General features: G+C 40.4%; 2 protein-coding genes across 2 annotated transcripts in view; both read right to left on the reverse strand.

The window, feature by feature from the left end:
* Positions 1-11705, reverse strand: part of camkk2 (calcium/calmodulin-dependent protein kinase kinase 2) — an 87839-nt gene extending 76134 nt beyond the window's left edge. The window contains exon 1 of the mRNA XM_084324981.1: positions 11664-11705. The gene's annotated coding sequence lies outside the window, so the exon portion shown is untranslated. The remainder of the gene's footprint in view (positions 1-11663) is intronic.
* A 3143-nt stretch (positions 11706-14848) lies between these two features.
* On the reverse strand, positions 14849-18892 carry LOC311237461 (small nuclear ribonucleoprotein Sm D3). Its single transcript, XM_084325353.1, has 4 exons — positions 18771-18892; positions 17831-17969; positions 17047-17239; positions 14849-15095 (listed from the first exon to the last, which is right to left on the reverse strand). The coding sequence occupies exons 2-4, from the start codon at positions 17954-17956 to the stop codon at positions 15031-15033; spliced, it is 384 nt and encodes a 127-aa protein (XP_084181479.1). The 5' UTR covers positions 17957-17969; positions 18771-18892; the 3' UTR covers positions 14849-15030.
* Positions 18893-21456: the final 2564 nt, after the last annotated feature.

Here is a 21456-nt window from a genome sequence, read left to right on the forward strand (position 1 = left end):
CCAGGGGGTGCGACTGCTTGGCGAACGATACCGCGATTTTTTTGACCTTTATTTTATTATTTTAGCGTTTTTACAATGCCCTAACCCCTAATTTTTTATTTTATTTAGGTAGTACAGCAGCACACACACACACTCACACACACAGCACTACGGGGGATCATTTTTAACTGACTTACTCTTAATCATTGACAAAGTGACAAAGATAAAGAAGGAAATACTAAAATAAAAAGTCCACAACAAGTATATTGCTGCTCCACTAGACCACTTTACTGTACCAAACATGACATACAAAAATAACAAAATACTGTGCAACACTCTGCCAAGCGCACAGCCGCGCACACGTATGCATACAGTAGGTTGTCAAAGGCTGTACAAACAAAAGTTCACATTTTCTAATAACAGCATTATTAGACATGCCAATCCAACGAAAGATGTGCTGGTCGCGCTGGAGAAAAGAAAAGAAAAAGATGTTGCGTTTGTCTTTTGTTATTTGTTATTCTAAGATGCTAATTCATCTGTATCTGGATAACCAATGAACGGATTATGTCGGGGCAGGTAGCGTTATTTCGGGGAAATTGATATCTATAGTCTGGTATATTTTTCGTCCATGAAAAATGGAGGCTCTAATTATTATTATTCATAGAGACTCTCGAGCAATAATAATTATTACAGCCTCCATTTTTCGTGGACGAAAAATATACCAGACTATAGATATCAATTTTCCCGAAATAACGCTACATGCCTCGACAAAATCCGTGCATTGGTTATCCAGATACATTAATTATCATCTCAGAATAAGTGGCTTTGTACAAGCGTTACAATGTACTATCGCGCGGGGCATTCTGCTGCTGCGAATGGTGGTGCTTGGCCGCGCGTTAACCCTTTCACTGCCACACTACAGAAGGTTCGCCTTATAAAGTTATAATGTGACATGATTACTACTATAAAATGAATGTATTGTAAAACAAAACATAATAGAATTCAGATTTGTTTCTCACAATTATTATAATTTTATTAAAATAAAAATAATCTTGATTTTTTTTTTTTAAGGCAATTTCACCCCCGGCCACCAGGGGGTGCAATGCACCCCCTGCACCCCCATAAACTCCGCCCATGCACTATACACAGACTTGGCTGACAGAAGGAGCACGTTCAGTTTTTGACTCCCAAGATGCAACACTGAACCGCACAGGAAGTCCTTGATTCCAACATCCATCATACATAACGCATCACTGTGCCTCACTGAGCACAGAATGACAGTACAAACTCTGGCATACCTCCTGGACTTTTTGACTTATGACTTTTTACCTTTATGACAACACTTTAAACACTTTTCTTTTTTACACCTATTACTGTACATTTTACTGTATATTACTGTATATTTTAGAATGTATACATGTTTTAGAATGTATATCCCTGACCCCGACTGTATTTTTATTCTTATGTGATTTTTTTTACTACCTAAATGTTTATTGTGAGCGATCTGTAGTGCTGAATTTCCCTCGGGATCAAGAAAGTACTTCTATTCTAATATCAAACAGGCCCACCACAAACATATTTCCTAAACTGATAATGTCTCATCTTTCATGTACACAGTCCTTTCTGCTGGTCAACTGTGTATATATTGCCTGTCCCAGTTCAGTTGTCCTTTCTGCTGGTCAACTGTGTATATTGCCTGTCCCAGTTGTCCTTTCTGCTGGTCAACTGTGTATATTGCCTGTCCCAGTTGTCCTTTCTGCTGGTCAACTGTGTATATTGCCTGTCCCAGCTTGCCGCCACCACAAATAGCGGAGGGGAGCGCGGGGCGCGGGCACACCGCTCTGAAGGAAAGGTGTGCTGCATTTACAACACAAGATAAAGTGCTTTTGTTTTCATGATCGTGGGTAGCCAAAATCGTAATCGAAATTGAAACTCGATTCATTGCCCAGTCCTACTGGGCATGTAGTCTGATACTGGAGATATGCCGCCGAAAATTAAATCTGCGAGGAATAAGATCCTGCTCTCTGCTCTCTTCTCTCTTCCATTCCTGTGTGCAGAAACGTATCACGTTTGCAGGCCGGTCTGCTGGGGTGTCTCGTCTGTCCACCATGTTCAAGTTGCGTTTATTATCATTCTCCTCATTACAGACGAGTGTAAGGAAAGAATCCTAAGACAGAGCCACGACATGTGCGCGGTGGGGCCGTGGGACAAAGATGAACCTGGGACCTCGATGTAGCTTACTTAGTGTTGGCACACCTGTGGGACGTTGCAGTCCTCTGAATGCCACCCCTGAATATCTTCAACAACACCTTTCTAAGCAATCCTGTCTTTCATTATCATGTCCTGAGGAACACCCACATTATGGGAAATGTGCTCACCAGTCTCCTCCATAGTCAGACAAGAAGATAGCTTTCTACTGAGAGGACATTGGTATCTATCAGCCTGCAAGGTAGCCTAGCTTAGCACCACATGAATGGAAGTGGATACAGCCCATGCGTTTTTCTTATACATTTAGTCATTGTTCATCAACAATGCCATGGCTGAGCGCTTCACTTGGAGTGCGTCTAGTAGTAGAGTAGTACATAGATAGCAGCATAGTATAGTAGATATTACTTAGTATATACATAGTACATAGTAGTATAGATGATATAGTAGTAGACATAGTAACATATGATATAGTAGTATAGACATAGTAGCATATTACATAGTAGTATAGACATAGTACTAATATAGACATAGTACCTAGTAGTACATAGCAGCATAGTAGTATAGACATAGTAGTATAATACATAATAGTACATAGTAATAGACATGATAGTAGCATATTACATAGTATAGTAGTATCTATAGCAGCATAGTACGTAGTATAGACATAGCACATAGTAGTATCTATAGCAGCATAGTACGTAGTATAGACATAGCACATAGTAGTATCTATAGCAGCCAGGGGTGCAGTCGTAATATGGGCGGAGGCCAAACGGTATCCTATTATTATGCAAAGTCTAGGCACTTATCACCTATACTTTGCATAATAATAGGATGCGCGCACTTCGAAGCCCAAACGCCGTTTGACCGCGGTTGCCCAGCACTGCACCACTGATAGCAGCATAGTACGTAGTATAGACATAGCACATAGTAGTATAGACATAGTAGCATAGGCATTAAGAAAGGCAAGTTGTTGTTTTTGTTTATTTTATTCGGATAGTAATATCTTAATAAAGACGCTGTGCAAAATCCAATCCCTTTGGAACACACAGTATGAGCAGCCTATTCCCAACCATCAAGAGTATCCCGAGAACCCTTGATTAACGATTCAGAGATGATGAACATATCGCTCTAAAGACCCCGTCTTTCCACCCCCTTCATGACGTTAAAAGGAGACTGTGACATTTGGAACTCCCACTCATTTTAGAAAGGACTTTCAAATCTTGTTGAATATCAGGAGCAGGGGCCAACCGTCTCCATCCTCACTGGCTCGTGTGTCCAGTCACATGTTTCCCCACACACACAGCCTAGATTTAGGCTATTTTCAGACAGGCAGGCCCACCATGAAGAGATTTCACACAATAACCACATATTTAACCCTTTCACTAGTGTAGTGTGGTAGTGAAAGGGATAACCTTCTGTAGTGTGGTTGTGAAAGGGTTAACCCTTTGTCATGTGGAAGTGAAAGGGTTCATTGAATGCCAAAAACGAGTATATTCGTTTTTATGTTTTTTTTATTATTATTATTTATTAATATTATTATTATTATTATTATTATTATTATTATTATTATTATTATTATTATTATTATTATTATTATTCTAAACAGTCAGCCGGACCTTGTTGTGTGATCCTGGTAACTGAGTGAATTATAATTGAAATGACGATCGAATTCCGATGGCAGTCTCTCCCTACCTTTTGAACTGGTCTAGTTTCCTGTGGGGGGGTTTGCTCACTCACTGGCCACAGTAGTAGCCACTAGCCTGCAAACTGCCTCTGCAATGGCGAGCGAACTATTGGGGATTATTATGAAGAGGACAAAATGATCACACTTATGGATGATAAGGTGCGTTTTCACCAGACTACATTGGACTCAGCACTTCTGGTAAATCATAAAAAAATACTATAGAGTACTAAGAGTGGACAGGGTTTTGGTGGACCTGCTGACAAAGGTAACGTCTATTTTACCGAACCCCATCATAAAACATGCCTTTGTGATGATCCCAGCGTCATAAAACGAGTCTGCACATTTGGTAGTGAAAGGTTAACCTTTTGTCGTGTATCAGTGAAAGGGTTAAACAAAGAATCTGTCTCACAACGCAGTATCATGACTCACCATGGACACCCGGTTGGTCCTCAAGAGGACAGAGGGGGAGAAAAGAAGAGAACATTTAGAGAAATAGAGAGACGTGACCCTTGGATGGGACGCTGTGCACCAGCTAACTCTGAGCTTTTTATAACTCACCAAACACGACCTACTTGGGTCTCTCAGATAGACGGCAGGGCCCAGAGCAAGTTCAGCTCAATTGGATGTAGGAAATAACACTCACTCTCACTCTGTGAAACAGTTTGACCGGGTGAACGTGGGTTGATTTTTCTTTTACACCCGTTAAATGCACTTCAGTCACGAGGGAGCGGTAGAAGGGACTGGTTATGGAGGACTGAGATGTGGGCTGTGTAGAAGAGCAGGATTCAGAAAGGTGTTCCTATTTTTCTTTAGCCTATAGTCACACACAAAGCCTAATATTTGAAATACCATGGAGGCTGAGGTGGATTGAACGCAGTTCTTCTTGATTAAAGCATGACTAAACAAAACGTTGCCCAACAAGCTAGATTTCCTTCCTGTAAACTGTTGTCTACCAAGCTGCTATTTCAGCTAACATATGGCCATGGGGTATGCAAGGCAAGCACTCTTCATCTGAGCGTAGTGATTGATTGGTTCACACTTCACTCAAACTATAAATGGCGGGGTAGAGAGAGGGCAGGACACACAAAAGACAACTACCATGCAGCTGCTGTAGTAGGAACACGGATACTGAAACCAGAGCAATCTAATTAGATTCAAATGTATTGTCATTATACAGAACAAGTACAGTTGGTTACATCATCAACATCAGGCACGTGCAGAGGGGGGGGGGGCTTTGGGTGCCCAAGCACTTGCCCATGTGCCCCCTGATGACCAAAGTGCCCTTTAAAAGAAGATTATAATAAATTATAATACTTTTTTTGTAAAGGGCAGTGCCCATGGTCCTCATCAAGAATAATTTGAACAATTAATAATATTGTAGCGTCTGGGTGGCGCAGCGGAGATTGCGCTCATCACCAATGCAGTGATGTAAAGTAAAGGATGTGTTAGAGTATGAGGCAATGAGAACACTCTACTGCTCACTCATCTCACCTTATATCAGTTATTGTGTTGAAGTATGGGGGAATACTTATGGGACTAATATAAAACCATTATATATACTACAGAAGAGGGCTGTACGAATCACACATAAAGTGAGTTATCGAGAACACACAAATATATAATTTATTAAATCTAGAATAATTAAACTTGAAGACATGGTTAAGTTTCAAACAATGTTAATTATGTTTAGGGCAAGAAATAATACACTGCCAGAAAAACTACAAAATCTTTTTCATTTAGAAAGTGCGTTCAGTAGGAGAAAATACAATTTTAAACATCAGTTTGCACGTACCACACTTGACAGATGTGTCCTTCAGTTATTGGTGTAAAGTTGTGGAATTCTCTCCATAGCGAGCTTAAGGGATGTAATAGTGTTTATCAATTCAAAAAGAATTATAAAAAAATAAATTTAGTCAGTATGAAAATCAAATGTGATCTGAATGGTGAGATCTTTTCTTTTTTTTCTTCTCTTTCTTTTCTTCTTTATTCTTTATAATTATTATTATTATTTAATTTTTTCTTGTTTAACTGTGGATTGTGTGTTTCTTTTATAATGGTATAAATTATTATTTGTGTAAATTAGGTTGTACGCCGACCATTAAGTAAATACTTGTTAGTTTAGGAATAAGGGGCAGGTAACTATAAGATTTATTCTTCTTCCTGCTCCTTTTGTCCATGGAATGACTATTTATGATTTTGTAATGAAGAAACTATGATTGTATGATTCCATGTGGCAAATAAAAACTCTGAACTGAACTGAACTGAATGCAAGAGACTCCGGTCTCGAATCCGGGTGTCAGCATTGCCTCCGGCTTGGGCCAGCCGTCATACTGGCTCAATTGGCAGGGTCAGCGAGTGGAAGTCGATGGGTGGTAATCTGGACGTTGGACAGCGACTCCTACAGGTCGGTTGGGGGACGGCTGCACAGCAGAGACAGGAAATGGCGGGGGTAGTGTGAGCCTCCCACACCTCGAGAGTCCGCGCTGGCAGGTGAAAAGACAGGCTGCCTCCTCGTGTACCGGAGGGGACACGTGATGCAAGGCTTCTATCCTCCATACAACCGACCAGTGGGGGGCATATGCGAGCAACGTTCAAGACAGGGGAGGGGAGAATTGGAAACACGAAATTGGGATGGGAGAAAAATAAGGAGAAAAAGTGGATCCATTTTTTTTTTATAATATTATAAATAAATATTTGGTGCATGGTTTTCTGTTATGTTGCGCGACCCATTGCCCTCCCTCTTATAATAGAAATCTAGCGCAAACAGCCATAAGCAATTATTGTTAATGAGCCATGCATGCAAGTGGCTTTTAGAGTGAAATGTAATGTGTGGTGGTGAGTTTAATTAGTTTCAAAGCATTCGGATCATCATCTGTTATAGTGGGTCTGATTGTGAAGATTAAAGCAATACTTCCCTTAGTTTTCACCATATGGGCGAATATGCCTATTACCCCCATGTAACCCACTTGAGAAGTCAATCACCAAGTTTCTGTGATGAGTTCGCAAAAAAATATTTGTATTCTTGTCTGCTGTTTCTTGTCAGTTTCTGCTGGGGCTGTAAGCAATGTCCAGGTCCACCAACTCATGTCCTCTAGCAGCCTGACAGTAGTCTGCAATTGAGGAATCTTCAAATAATAATTATAAATACATTGATAAATCCCAAACTATTCTAAGGCATAATTATATAGTATGATGCAGTTTGTTGTACGATTCAGTGTTACATTCTCTGAATATTGGTTGCTAATGCTATAGTTTGGCTGGTTACATTACGCTGTAGTTGGTGTTCTAACATTTTGATAAATGTGCCCTTTTTAAAATGTGAGCACTGCCCCTCTAAAGGTCTCTGCACGGCCCTGATCAACATAACTCACTGAACACCTTCTCAGAGCAACAACAGACAACAGCCGACAGAATCAGCTTATGACCAGGCTAACCAATGTAGGGATGGGCAAAACTCACAAAATTACTATTCGATAGTCACTGGGAACTATTAAATTACTAATCGAAAATTGGTTCTCCCGTTCAGTGGTGTAACAGTTAATAGGGTCCCCTCGCAATTAGGGATGCACCGATCCGACTTTTTCAGTTCCGATACCGATACCTGGGTTTGGGTATCGGCCAATACCGATCCGATACCCATTGTCCAATATTTTTTCTCCAAATAAGTAAAGAAAAATAATTTAATCCACGTTTAAAAAGAAAAAAAATTATATATTTTGTTTTTAAGAATTGTAAAGGATCACAAGTGTGTTTTTGATTTGTTGTAAACAAAGAGAGAAAATAAACATCATTCATTCAATTAATAAACTGTATGCCTCACTGTCACTGTGTGGAAGAGACTGGGATCATTATTTTGTGCAAGGCAACATCAGGCTACATTACTTTCCTAACTTAGTGAAACTAAATGTAACAAATTAACACATAGATATAAATGTACTGAATGGTTATTTCTTATTTTATTTATTATAAAAAAGAAATTTAAAATTAAATAAAAAAACTATTTATTTTTTTACAGATTCCCGATCCAGCTATTTTACTGATATCGGCGGCCAATACCAATATCGGATCGGTGCATCCCTACTCGCAATACACTACAGACTACACAGTGTAGTTAACGGTAAAAACAAAAAGGGAAATATATTTTTTGAGACTTAACTATTTGCATAAACAATTTTTTTTTTATAATTAAACGACTATTCGAAAATCGATGTCCATCCCTAAACCAAAGAGTACACAGTGTCTGCTCATGACCAGACTAACCAAAGAGTACCCCCACCCCACCCCCCACCTACCCAACCTCCTTCAATGTACAGTTTCTACGTCAAATGTATACTCTCTTTTCTAGACTCTTTTTGTATCACAAACAGTACTGTATTTGCAAATCTGGTATGTCATAAATGTATAGATGTAGCAGTACTGTCTATCTGTATGTCGTGTGTGTCATATATGTTATGATGAATTGAAAATGGGGGACCCTGATGTAAACAAGACGAAAGGCTTTCTCTGGTCTGCATCCCCTTAACAATTGTATGTATTGAGCTGTACTGTACCCATTCTGCAATCTGTTAATAAAGTTTTCGATCAATCAATCAATCTGCTCATGACCAGACTAACCAGAGTACAGTATCTGCTCATGACCAGGCTAACCAGAGTACAGTATCTGCTCATGACCAGACTAACCAGAGTACAGTATCTGCTCATGACCAGGCTAACCAGAGAGTACAGTATCTGCTCATGACCAGACTAACCAGAGAGTACAGTATCTGCTCATGACCAGGCTAACCAGAGAGTACAGTATCTGCTCATGACCAGACTAACCAGAGAGTACAGTATCTGCTCATGACCAGACTAACCAGAGAGTACAGTATCTGCTCATGACCAGACTAACCAGAGTACAGTATCTGCTCATGACCAGACTAACCAGAGTACAGTATCTGCTCATGACCAGACTAACCAGAGAGTACAGTATCTGCTCATGACCAGACTAACCAGAGAGTACAGTATCTGCTCATGACCAGGCTAACCAGAGAGTACAGTATCTGCTCATGACCAGACTAACCAGAGAGTACAGTATCTGCTCATGACCAGACTAACCAGAGAGTACAGTATCTGCTCATGACCAGACTAACCAGAGTACAGTATCTGCTCATGACCAGACTAACCAGAGTACAGTATCTGCTCATGACCAGACTAACCAGAGAGTACAGTATCTGCTCATGACCAGACTAACCAGAGAGTACAGTATCTGCTCATGATGACCAGACTAACCAGAGAGTACAGTATCTGCTCATGACCAGACTAACCAAAGAGTACACAGTAGAAAGGAAAACAGTAATCACTCAGTGTGCACACAGCACACCCCATCTAGGCTAATGAGGCACAACAACAGTTTCCAATCACAGACACAGCTCAACACCACAATACATCCACTACGGTTTCTGGATTCCAGATGGCAGAGTTTCAAGTGGGACATTGGCACCAGCCACCAGCCTCAGGCTCATTTCCCCACATTCATACATCCATCCACTTTCAAACCAATCAATTAAAGAAGTCTTCTAAATTCACCCATGCATGAGCAGGTTGTCCTAGATTTAACCTGCAATGACATAATTTGAGTAGGAAATTATCTTAACATCAGCGAGACAAACAGCAACATTTCTGTTCACATTTTGAATGGAAGAGCCAGACCCTGGCTTGCCGTGCGGCGCAGGCAAACAGTACCCTCACCGACGTGATCCCTGCGCCGCCCTGCAGAGCTAAAGCTCCTAAACTTCACTGATCCCTCCCGATCACCGCGGCTCGCCCAAGAACAAACAGAGAGAGAGTGGGACTGTAGCCCTGCCTGCCTCGTACACAAACAGATGCTGCCCTGAGTCCAGATGCCTCTTATAACAACTAAAGTCACATGACCTCACCTTCCGTTCCTTTGCCAGGGGGAGGGTGGAAGGGAGGTAGCCAGGGAGGTAGGGAAGGGGAAGAATTATCAGGAGTCAGGGGCGCAGTGTGTGGGTGTGCTGTGGGGTCCAAGCCAAGGACAACAAACACAGGCCAAGGCATCCATACAGGCCCTGTAGGCTGCAGCATGGGACCATCTGGAGCCAGGAAGGGTTCTCAGCATCATTAAAAGATCAGCAACAACAACCATAGTCCCTGATCAGCCAGGCCCGGGAGAGATAAGCCTCTTGAGGATGGAGACGAGCATCCTCCTCGTCTGAGCACACAGAAGCATTAACACACACCCGGAGAACTCCATGAGAGTGAAGCCGCCCCCGGGGTGGTGATTTGTGAAGACTGTAATATCATGACACAAGCTATAGCCTGCCACCATAATGTATCCTCTAATCTCTTTTAGCCATGATGCACCAATGCCAGGAGACACAGACTCAGACATGGCTTTCTATTCACAGATAACAGAGGATAGATAGTGTGCTAGCATTAGTTATTCCGATGATGAAATTATATTTACATCAAATCATAACAATTCATGACCAATTATTTAGGCCTATATTTCCAAGGTATACATTTTTTTATGATGATAGGACTGCTTTCCCCATATAATTTCCTATAGTTAATAAATTAGTAAATAGGCTGCTAGATCAATAATCTGAAAATGTGCAGTACTTCACTGTACTTGCCAAGTAAACTAAGCAAAATTAAATAACAGTTCAGTCGACAAAGAATAAATCTTTAATTTGTTGATAAGTATAAAAACGTGAATTACTGTAGGCCTAATTTGGCCTATAACAAATGTTATTGACGTTCTCTGGTTGGTCTAAATCATACAAGAGCCTATTATAGCACACAACCTCATCCCATTATATGGTAATGGTTAATCCCATTATAAATAAATTGTGTGAGACATGAATCTGTAGTTCAGGGCAATACCAGCACACAAGGCTTGAGCTGCTTCTGAAATGTGAATGCAAGCAAAGGATATTTTGGGGTTGAAATTATGCTTTAGGTGATCTGGAAATATGCATTAGTGAATCGGGCAAAGAAATTGGTAACCCTGGAACGTTGTATCAAAGATTAGTTCTGGATTTCAGTAGTGGTCTGGATCCAGTTTCAAGACAACAATTCCAGACCTTGCCAAATGGCCCACTGAAGAAAGCTCTCCTATACAGAATACAATTTAGTGTGCAGTGCATGGACATAAACATTACAAATACAGTTGACTAGTTGATTAGCCCTCTAACGTTAAGTAGTCATAAACATACCCTAAATTAGGTGCATGGAGATTATATATATATATAGAGAGAGAGAGATGGGGGAGAGAGAAAAGGAGAATGCAGCCTCACGCGAAACAAACCAACACAACACCCTATTAGTATTAGAGGGGCTCGTTCGGATGATCATGTAACCTTACTTACAAACAAACAAACTCATTGTTGGACAAACTGCAGCAGTGTTGTTCAGGTTAGATGCAGCAGCTGACATTACGTTACGATGATGCACCGTCCGTGCAGCAGTCTGTCTGTCTGGTCTGGCGTTGCTCGCTATGTTACCATCGCTACTTCGATATCTGTGCATGATCGTCGAAATAACTTGAGGAAAGCAAACACTCCTTTGTTTTAATGACAAATAAAAGGTTTCAGCTCAAAACCAATATCAAGCTATAGCCTAACGAATAACGATAGCAGCTGTCTCAGCTGTCAAGACAGATGTTTTGTTGTTGTTGGTCGCGGGGGGCGACGAGGAAGATGCTCTGCCGTCTTGGAAATGTCCAACAACATGCTCGTCCATCAGCCTAGAATAGATTTTTTGAACTCCATAGCTGTTGTCAATATCTTACCTTATCATGTGCAGTTCAGAGCTGGGGCTCGTTATGTCCAAGATGTGGGCTTGATGATGATAATGTAACGGCAGCTGATGGTGCCTATATAGACCACTGATGGTGCGTTCGGGGTGCTTTTCGTAAACTGGTAATGTTAGGTGTGTCACACGAAAGATATACAAATATTTTATTAAAAATATACATTTATATGCTATAAATTGTGGAGAACAAACGTATGTTTTTTTGTTGGTTTCTTATTGGTCACGTTTGGAATTAGTTGTTTACATGCAACTAGGGTGTATGTCATAAATGTATAGATGTACTTACAGTACTTATACTGTCTATCTATATGTTAATGAATTGAAAATGGGGGACCCTGATGTAAACAAGACGAAAGTCTTTCTCTGGTCTGCATCCCCTTAACAATTGTATGTATTGAGCTGTACTGTACTGTACCCATTCTGCAATCTGTTAGTTTTCAATCAATCAATCAATCACAGATATATGAAAACGTTGTCCGATACCAATAACTGCTAGTCTGGCTATACTTAGGTTGTATATGTGGTCTTTATGAAGAAAATAAAAGTTCATATGGTAAACCAGTTTTGTACATTGAAAGTGATGACATGAAAACCTGCATGGGAAAAAAAACACCCAGCTAGATAAAAAATAATCATTTGGTTGCTCAATTCTCACATCTGCCCCATACATTTTTTGTAATATGTTCACTGGTATGCGGTTTTGCTCATTAGACTGCTACTTGTTTTTTATTACAGATGTCACAACACAGCTGATTTAGTGATTGATTGAAAATTGTATTAACAGATTGCAGAATGGGTACAATATAGTAGGCTACAGCTCAATACACACAATTGTTAAGGGGATGCAGACCAGAGAAATACTTTCGTCTTGTTTACATCAGGGTCCCCCATTTTCAATTAATCATAATAAGTCAATATATTATAATAAGTCAAGGTATTATCATCCATACTGATTGATTGAAAAGTTTATTAACAGATTGCAGAATGGGTACAGTACAGTACAGCTCAATACATACACTTGTTAAGGGGATGCAGACCAGATAAAGACTTTCATCTTGTTTACATCAGGGTCCCCCATTTTCAATTCATCATAACATATATGACATACACTGTATCTGTAGTTTGTATAACAGCCTTTCAATGTTCCGTGGTACAATTTCCCAATGGATAACTCTTAAATCCACAACTTTACCAATCTAGGAGTGACTGAACGCACCATGAGCTGGAGGGAACAGTGGTGCTGCGAGACCAGCCCAGCGGAACAGACCCCGTGTGGCAGATGGACGAAGTACTTGAGGATTAGCAAATGTAACAAATCCCACACGTCTGATATTAAACATCGGCAGTGCATTACCCATTCCCCCTTATTTAACTAGCTCCATCTATTATGACCACAATAAAAAAAAAAAAAAAAAAAACGTGTTCTGACTGGAGGCCCCGACGACACTGAATATTAAAGGGGAACTATTTTACTATTTCTTACACTATTTGGGCACTTTTACACAATTCCTGTGAGTCTACGGAACACCTCTGTAATATATATATGTTTTTTATTCATTGTTTTGTATTTCTAATCAAGTCCTCAAAAACAGCATTTTTCTACCTCAAGATCTCGAGCAGTTTTGAGCCTGGGCTCCAACCACTGTGTGCAGCTCTACCTGATGCCACACAGCCACATTATCATGCAGCTGAGTTTCTCTGACATCACAAATCATCACATTTTCAAATGACTCAGTTCAGTGAGGGTGAATATTGTGAGAGGAGAATTGGAAGAATGCGCCAATATGAGAATTAGAGACATAGATCATATTAATATAAGTTCACATAGCTAGGAAACAATGCTAAAAGGCCATTTATAAGATAGTTCCCCTTTCAGATTTGTAGTGGTTTGGCTCCACCTCGTGGTGAAAAAGCTATTTGCAATCAGCATCAATCAGATTAACTGATCCTCAGCTGGCTAAATGGATAACTCTGAAAAGATGGCATTCGGATAGTTTACTCTAAACCAGTTTCCTTTGCAACGCCCCCCTTACAGATCCTCAAATAAAATGTTGTAAGGAACCCAATCTAAATGTTTTGCTGATCAAAGCCAGGGTCTCCCAGTCCCAACATATTGAAGTAGGTGGTACATCGTTTTCTGACCACCTAAAAGGAAAATCCAAACTTCTGCATAGCAGCATGTTGTCTTGCACTGGGGCTTAACAAGTAGTAGTAGTATATTTTCCATGCGTTTGGAGTGTTGGCAACTTGGACCACTTAAGATTCTTAAAAAGCCAAAAACATTAAGGCAAGTGGATTTCAGACTTGAAACTATTAATGTCAACACCAGAGCCATATCACAACTGCAACATTGGTAAAAAAAAAACACAAGATATTCTGTCAATTTGCACTCTTAAATGTAAACAGTCAGTTAAGATAGATGCTCAAATGTGCTGTAGGTGATATTGGCATTTTGGCCAATTTTCCTGTCAAATACAAATGTATTAAGATCCAGCATATCCCAACAAGCCTAACATTTTGTCAGAAACATGGAGTTTATGATATACCACACAGCAGCCGGTGCACCAGGCTCACAAATTCAGATCAAACTGTCAAACTAGGCATTGTAGATCAATTTATAACAAAACACAATTATTGTGCTGTAATGATAAGCGCTCAATGAAGAAACACACTCCTCACTACACAAATAAAGTCTAACATGCATATAAATACTTACTATGGATCTATAGACCCTAATTGTATATTACGTGGCCCACTGGTCCCCAAACAGCATTGCAGACTTCCAACAGACTTGTGGCCACTTTGATATATAATTCTATTCTAGAATTAAGATCCAGTTTATTGCATGTCATGCATTTCTAACCTAAAATGTTATCAGAAACATATTTCAGTGAACAGTTTGGGTGGAGAAAAAAAAAAATTATGAGCAAGCGCAAGCCGCCATGTTTTTCCTACAACCCACGCCCCAGAGTTCTCTCTCCTGATTGGAGAAAGTGGAAACGGGACAACAGGAAATGCATTTTGCGTTTACTGCAGAGACCGGGAGACCCATGTTACTGACCAAACACCTCAGTGATAGCTGTCAGAATGTAGAGCCACGTAACACTTATTTTTAACCAAAAAAATTGCACTTACAGCTCCTTTAAAATCAGACGCAAGACAGAATCTTAATTCAAGTTTATTTTCATTAAAAAAGAAAAAAATCCCAAAGCTAGTCTGCAACGCATACCAATGGACAAAGAATTACAACTAAATGACATCCGATTCCAAGAAGCATGGGAGAAAAAACATAAAAGTAAAACACTGTACAATAGAATGATGTTAAAGATAAACAAAAGTAGAAATTATCGCCTCTTCTGGAAGATGTTGCCTCTTCCCATTCCTCCACGACCACGGCCCCTGGCTGCCACTGTAGGGAACAGACACAATTCAGTTACGATGCAATGGAACCACATGCATTCCTGCTGGCTTTGGAATCTGGGTTCAAATCCCAGTCAAGGAGATATAAGATATTTTATACATTTCTTTCACAGTTCACACGCCATTTTCGGAGGCCTTCAATAGCCTAGGATCAAATCCCACCATACAGAACCTTCTCCCCTGCGTATCGTAAACTCTAGTGGAAGTGAAGTTACTTAAAGGATAAACCACGAGTAGGTGTGTTAAAACGGTTTTAAGGCGCGACGTGGAGGCGAAGAACCACCTGAGGTGTAGCATGAAGTGCCTTAAAACCGTTTCACGCACATCTACATTATTACATGCTTATACTAGGGCTGGGCAATTAATCGAAAAAAAATCACGATCTCGATTCATAGACCTATGCAATCTCATTTTTTTTTTTTTTACTTTACTTTTTAAATTATTTTATTGAAAAAATAAAAATCGTGAGAGCATCGTGATCTCAATTCTGAGAGAAAAATCGTGATTCACATTTTAGCAAGAATCGCCCAGCCCCTAGCTTATACCATGGGCACATCAAAGACAAAAGATGTGCCACTTATTGATATTCTCAACATTAAAATATAAAGAAATGTTATTTACGCTTTGCTCACAGTCATTATAGTCCCTCTGCGCTACCTTAGCAACTGCTTGACAACCACCCGTCACTTGATTGATGCCAGTTAACAGTGAATATGATCCGACACCATGTTTGACAAAAAAGCTGGCTTGCTAGGCAGACATCTCATTGTCCTCAAATCAATAAAAGAAATAACATTAAATATGCGGTCAGTCATAGCCTCAAGTACAGCCATTGTTGGAAGTTGAATTTCGAGGACAGGATGTGCCAAGAAGGGATGATGCAAATCCAGGAATAAGTAATCTGTTTTGCTAACTGTCTTGGACAAAAGAATAATACTGCGTGGGTAATTGCAGAATAACTATACATGCGTAGAACACAGCAGTGCAAAGAAATTAATGGTGTGAATTCATTCATCAGTGCTACTGGTGGGGTCCACTGTGAGTATGACACTTTTATGTTCCTTGTAAAACAGGCACAAATACGAAAATTATAAATAAAAGTGCCCATTATTAGGCTACTCAAATATCTTCATTCATAAAAAAAAAAATGTATGTATGCTGCTGAATATTTATGCCTCATCGTCTGTGAGATGGCGAGATATGCAGTTGGCGCTGTGTGAGGCCACGACGTGTAAGCCAATGAAAACAATGGGGATTTGAGCTAAACTTGCTTGGGAATAGTTAAGACACGGGCGGCGTGCGATAAGTGAAGGGATTATGAAGTGTAGGTTGGGTAAAGGATTAATTTAGATGGTGATTAATGTTGTGCTGAACTACATGTGCATTCAACAGTTAGCCATGCAGTATATAGAAAAATAATCAACACCAATACAGCCAATCAGAATAGAGTATTCACCCAGGCCATGGTATAAACAAACGAATCCTCTGCATTTGACCCATCCTAACCACTTAGGTGCAGTGGGAAGCTACAGACAGGCGCCCGGGGACCAACTCCAAATAATCCAGCATCCTCTTTTATGTTAGCGAGTATTAGCCCTAACATTTGCTACCAAACATCAGAGCCGCAATGTCAGCTACCAAATACAGCCAACGATAGCTAGCGTTAGTCAAAGATGGCCTTTGATTAACAGCAGCTAGTGCTAGCTGCAACATTTGGTAGCAGATATTAGCGCCAGATATGTAGCTAATGTTAGCGCAAAATGCTAGGGAACAGCAAAAGAGGAATGTGTTAAGACCCTTCGCACTGTGATGCAGTGGTAGTGTGATGCAGTGGTAGCCTTGCCCCTTCCTGTGCCAGAGAGACACCACCGACCCTGAGCTTTTGAGGATGGCAGCCTTGCCCCCTACCTACCCCAGACTCTGCGAATGACATCACTTACCCTGAGCTTTGAGGATGGCAGCCTTGCCCCTTCCTGCCCCCGAGCCCTGGTTCTTGCTCTTCATACTCTTCAACATGGGAGCATTCTTTAACATGTCCGGGAGGATGAGGAACCGGATCTTGCTACCGCGGATGTAGACCTGCTCCAACTGGGCCACCCTGCCATCACGATAAGTCACTGTGATGTTGGACATCTGCAGCGGAGGGGGGGAATTAGATAGATACTTTTATCCAAATCACTTTACAACGTATGCCTCACATTAACAGCGGAGGCAACCATGCAAGGTGCCAACCTGCTCATCGGGAGAAGTTAGTGGTTAAGTGTCTTGCTCAAGGACACTTCGACACTTTCTTTTGTGCAAAAAGATAAAAGCCAATAACATACTGGAATGTTGAGACACAAGCTGGGATGTATGGTACATCATTTGTGTGTGAAAAATATCTTTAAAAATAAATAACTAAACTAAAAACAGCCTCTGTGTAGCTAGTCTAACCTAGAGGATGTTGGAAGTGGGTATATATATATATAACTCCATTGCCCAACAGTGAGAATTCTCCTGCCCTTCTGTACCATTTGGTGAGAGCAGTCTCCCATCCCTCAGAACAGCCATAGACAATTGCTCTCTACTCTACCACTGCACAGAAATTAGGCATTTGAGGTCTTTTTGAAAGTGGTTACAGGCAGCCATACCGGAAGAAAGAGTAAACAAACATTCCATTGCAAGGCCTCTTATTGTTTAGTTTGTTCATGACGAAGAACCGGCACAGAGGAGCAATGCACCCACCTGGCAGTTCATGTTGTCCTCGGCCTCGATAAGCTTCCCTCTGTACACCTCTCCAGTGTTGGTCTCACAGGTGACAATGTGGCCCTCGGCCTCATGAAGGACCTTGATGGGAACGCCGATGGACATGATTGTAGTTCAGCTGAAACACACAATGTTTAATGTTATATAGGGCTGGTTGACTAAGTCTTGTGTTGTAAATGCAGCACACCCTTCCTTCACAGCGGTGCACTCCACCCCTCCCCCTCAAACAAAAACAGTAGTTTCAGCTATTTATTTTGAAACATCTTTTCTTTTACCAGTACTAAATTCTACTTGACACCAATGTTGAATTGTATATAGTTTTATCATATACAAGTGATTTGATATGAAACATGATGTTAACCGCCACTTACCGGTAGTTCAACTGCTATTTTAACATGATTCATTCCCACTGACTTGATTTAACAACTAAACAGCATTCATCAAGCCTAAAACTTGAGCTTTGTTGTCATGTACTGATGGGTGGAAGCCAGTCGGATTGTTTGCTAGGTTTCTTTTCATAATTTTGACGACTCAGAATCAGAACAAATTCCTGGATGAACGTTCAAATGAAACTGATCGTTGATGGCTAAAGTTAGCTAGCCAACCACCAGCTAGCCGACTAGATTATCTTTCTAAATGTACGCGAACTGCGCGAGATTATAATGATGTTTAAAAAGCCTACGTTGAATCTGTTGCTTAAAAAAACACCCATATTCAAGGAGCCCAATTTCTACGGAATACAATAGTTATTCGCATGTGTTCCCTGTTCAACCATTGATTCAATGGATTCCAACAAATAGCTGGAGCCATGTTGGCCACTAGAACGAATGAGGTGTGCGGATGAAAACGAAACAACACAGCCACATTTGTTGGTTGACGTAAACGCAATATTAATATTCAAAACTGCGATAATATTTACCTTATTTCCGCCTTGGAAGATAGATGTTTTTGTTGTTTTTGAAGGGGCTTCGAAACTACAGCAACGTGCACTCGGCGATTTCGAGTATCTTTTGAGCCTTTTCCGCCTACCCACAATGCAAGTGGATCCGAATAGTGCTTCCGGGGGACTGGAGAGTGAAGCTTTCTGGGACTAGTAGTATTTTTTGTTCGCTTTGATTGAATTGATTGAAAACTTTATTAACAGATTGCAGAATGGGTACAGTACAGCTCAATACATACAATTGTTAAGGGGATGCAGACCAGAGAAAGACTTTCGTCTTGTTTACATCAGGGTCCCCCATTTTCAATTCATCATAACATATATGACATACATGAATGAATGAATGAATGAATGAATGAATGAATGAATGAATGAAAACTTTATTTAACAGATTGCAGAATGGGTACAATACAGTACAGCCAAGGGTGTAAAGTACTTGAGTAATTGTACTTCGTTACAATACTTAAGTACTGTTTTGGGGGATTTGTACTTTACTCGAGTATTATTAGGTTTGTATACTTTGTACTTTTACTCCATTACATTTCAGAGAAAAAAAACATACTTTTTACTCCTTACATTTAAAATGCAGACCTACAAAGTACAAAGTACAAATCTCACAGGTCCAACAATTTTAATTAGTATATTTGAATTGTTTATCTGGCCGAACTAACGTTAACGTTATTAATCCTGCCACCGCAGGTAAACAGCCAATCAAATCCCCATCAATGGAAAAATGAACCCACCCATACCCATGCTGATTGGTCCTTGTGCAAGACTAGAAAGCGGGGATCTTTGATTAAACACCTGCTATCAGAACAATAGACAGTCAGATCTGCATTATGCTGTGGTTAATATTGTGATATTATTCAGGGTACTCCAGTATTCTGTCTTAATTATTGTGATATTATTCAGGGTACTCCAGTATTCTGTCTTTAATATTGTGATATTATTCAGGATACTCCAGTATGCTGTGGTTAATATTGTGATATTATTCAGGATACACCATTCTGTTTTTAATATTGTGATATTATTCATGCTGTGATGTGAATGCCCTCCATGTTAGTTTACCTTCAATGGAGAAGTGCATTAAATAATTTTAATGCAAAAAAAGTGTCCTCTAATCTTTCATTTCAGCATTGTCTATCGCAGAACACATTCCATTGTGGGCAGAGTGTATGCTTGGTTTCATTCCAGCCTTGCCTAAACACCAGCTGATGATTTCACTAATAGGCTCACCTCTTCAACTAACTCACCTGGTGCAATGTGTAGTTAAAATGAAAACTTGGCCCACGATGGAATGAGTTTGAGACCCCGTCTATCCCTTTTTTTACTTTTACTTTTTAGTACTTAAGTACATTTAAAAGTAGGACTTTTTTACTTTTACTCAAGTGTGTTTTTAGCCAGATACTTTGACTTTTACTTGAGTCAGATTTTGAGACAGTACCCATACTTTCACTTAAGTATAATTTCTGGGTACTTTTTACATCAATAGACCTGAGAAAGACGTTTGTCTTGTTTCCATCAGGGTCCCCCATTTTTCAATTCATATAGACATTTATGACATACACAACATACATTTACATTTAGTACTGATACATTTGTGACATAAACGGTATTCAAAAAAGTATATACATATGATGGGGATGGGACTGTACATTAGGAGGGGGTGGGTGGGTGGGAGAGAAATATACATACGGCGGGGAGGGAATATATACATGCGGTGGGGACGGGAGAAGACTGTCTATTAGGAGGTGGTGGGGGTTTTGGGCATTTACGGTGGCCAGTTTCGAATTGCAGCCTCCCGTAGGTGCTCTTTAAGAGCGGTTTTGAATGTGGGTAGGGATTCACATTCCTTTACAGCTTTGGGTAGGGCGTTCCACATTGATGTGGCATAATTGCTAAACGTGTTTAGTCCCTTGTTTGAGCCGAATCTGGGTTTAACATGATTTGTGGAGCTCCCTCTGGTGTTGTGATTGTGGTATTCACTGATCTTTGGGAAGTATTTTGACATGTACATGGGTACCTTGGTCGTGTAGTGTATCTTGTAGACCAGGCCCATTGCAAGTTGCTGTACTCTGTCGTCTACCCTAAGCCATCCTAGGTTGTCAAAGTGGGCAGGGGTGAGGTGGGGTTCTAGGAGTAAGGTCAAGCAGTAGTCTGACATGTTTGTTCTGAGATGTTTGTAATTTTGTTTTTAGCGCCTTTGCGGTGCTTTGGTACCATGAGGTGCAAGCATAGTCGTAGTACCCTTGAATGAGTGCTCCTGCCAGAGTCTTCAGGGTATTCTTGTTTACCAGTGAGGAGATCCGGTACAAGAATCGTGTTCGTTGGTTGACTTTTTTTATTACATTGGATGCCATTTTGTCACAGGAAAGATTTGCCTCTAGGATGGAACCCAGGAGGTAGGTAATATCTTCTTTCCTTGTGACAATATTGTCACCCACTGTAACTGAGAAGCCGTCGGTCTTGCTGAGTTTGTTATTTGAACCGAAGAGAATGGACTCTGTTTTGCCCATATGTAATGATCAGCGAGCCATATGCAGATTTTGCCTAGTTCTGAGCTGAGGGTTTTTTCAACCTGTAACTTGTTCTTGTCAGAGACCAGCAGGGCTGAGTCGTCCGCAAACAGGAACAAGTTGCAGTCACAAGCTGACGACATGTCATT

The sequence above is a fragment of the Notolepis coatsorum genome (genome assembly GCF_963971535.1).
Source record: "Notolepis coatsorum genome assembly, chromosome: 11".
Taxonomy (NCBI): domain Eukaryota; kingdom Metazoa; phylum Chordata; class Actinopteri; order Aulopiformes; family Paralepididae; genus Notolepis; species Notolepis coatsorum.

Bases quoted from the DNA above. Each gene is read 5' to 3' on its own strand.
- LOC311237461 (XM_084325353.1), bottom strand. From the start codon at position 17,956: ATGTCCATCGGCGTTCCCATCAAGGTCCTTCATGAGGCCGAGGGCCAC. The intron at 17,240-17,830 runs GTGGGTGCATTG...CCTCCGCTGCAG, and splicing joins AGGACAACATGAACTGCCAG to ATGTCCAACATCACAGTGAC. The intron at 15,096-17,046 runs GTAAGTGATGTC...TGTTCCCTACAG, and splicing joins TGCCATCCTCAAAGCTCAGG to TGGCAGCCAGGGGCCGTGGT.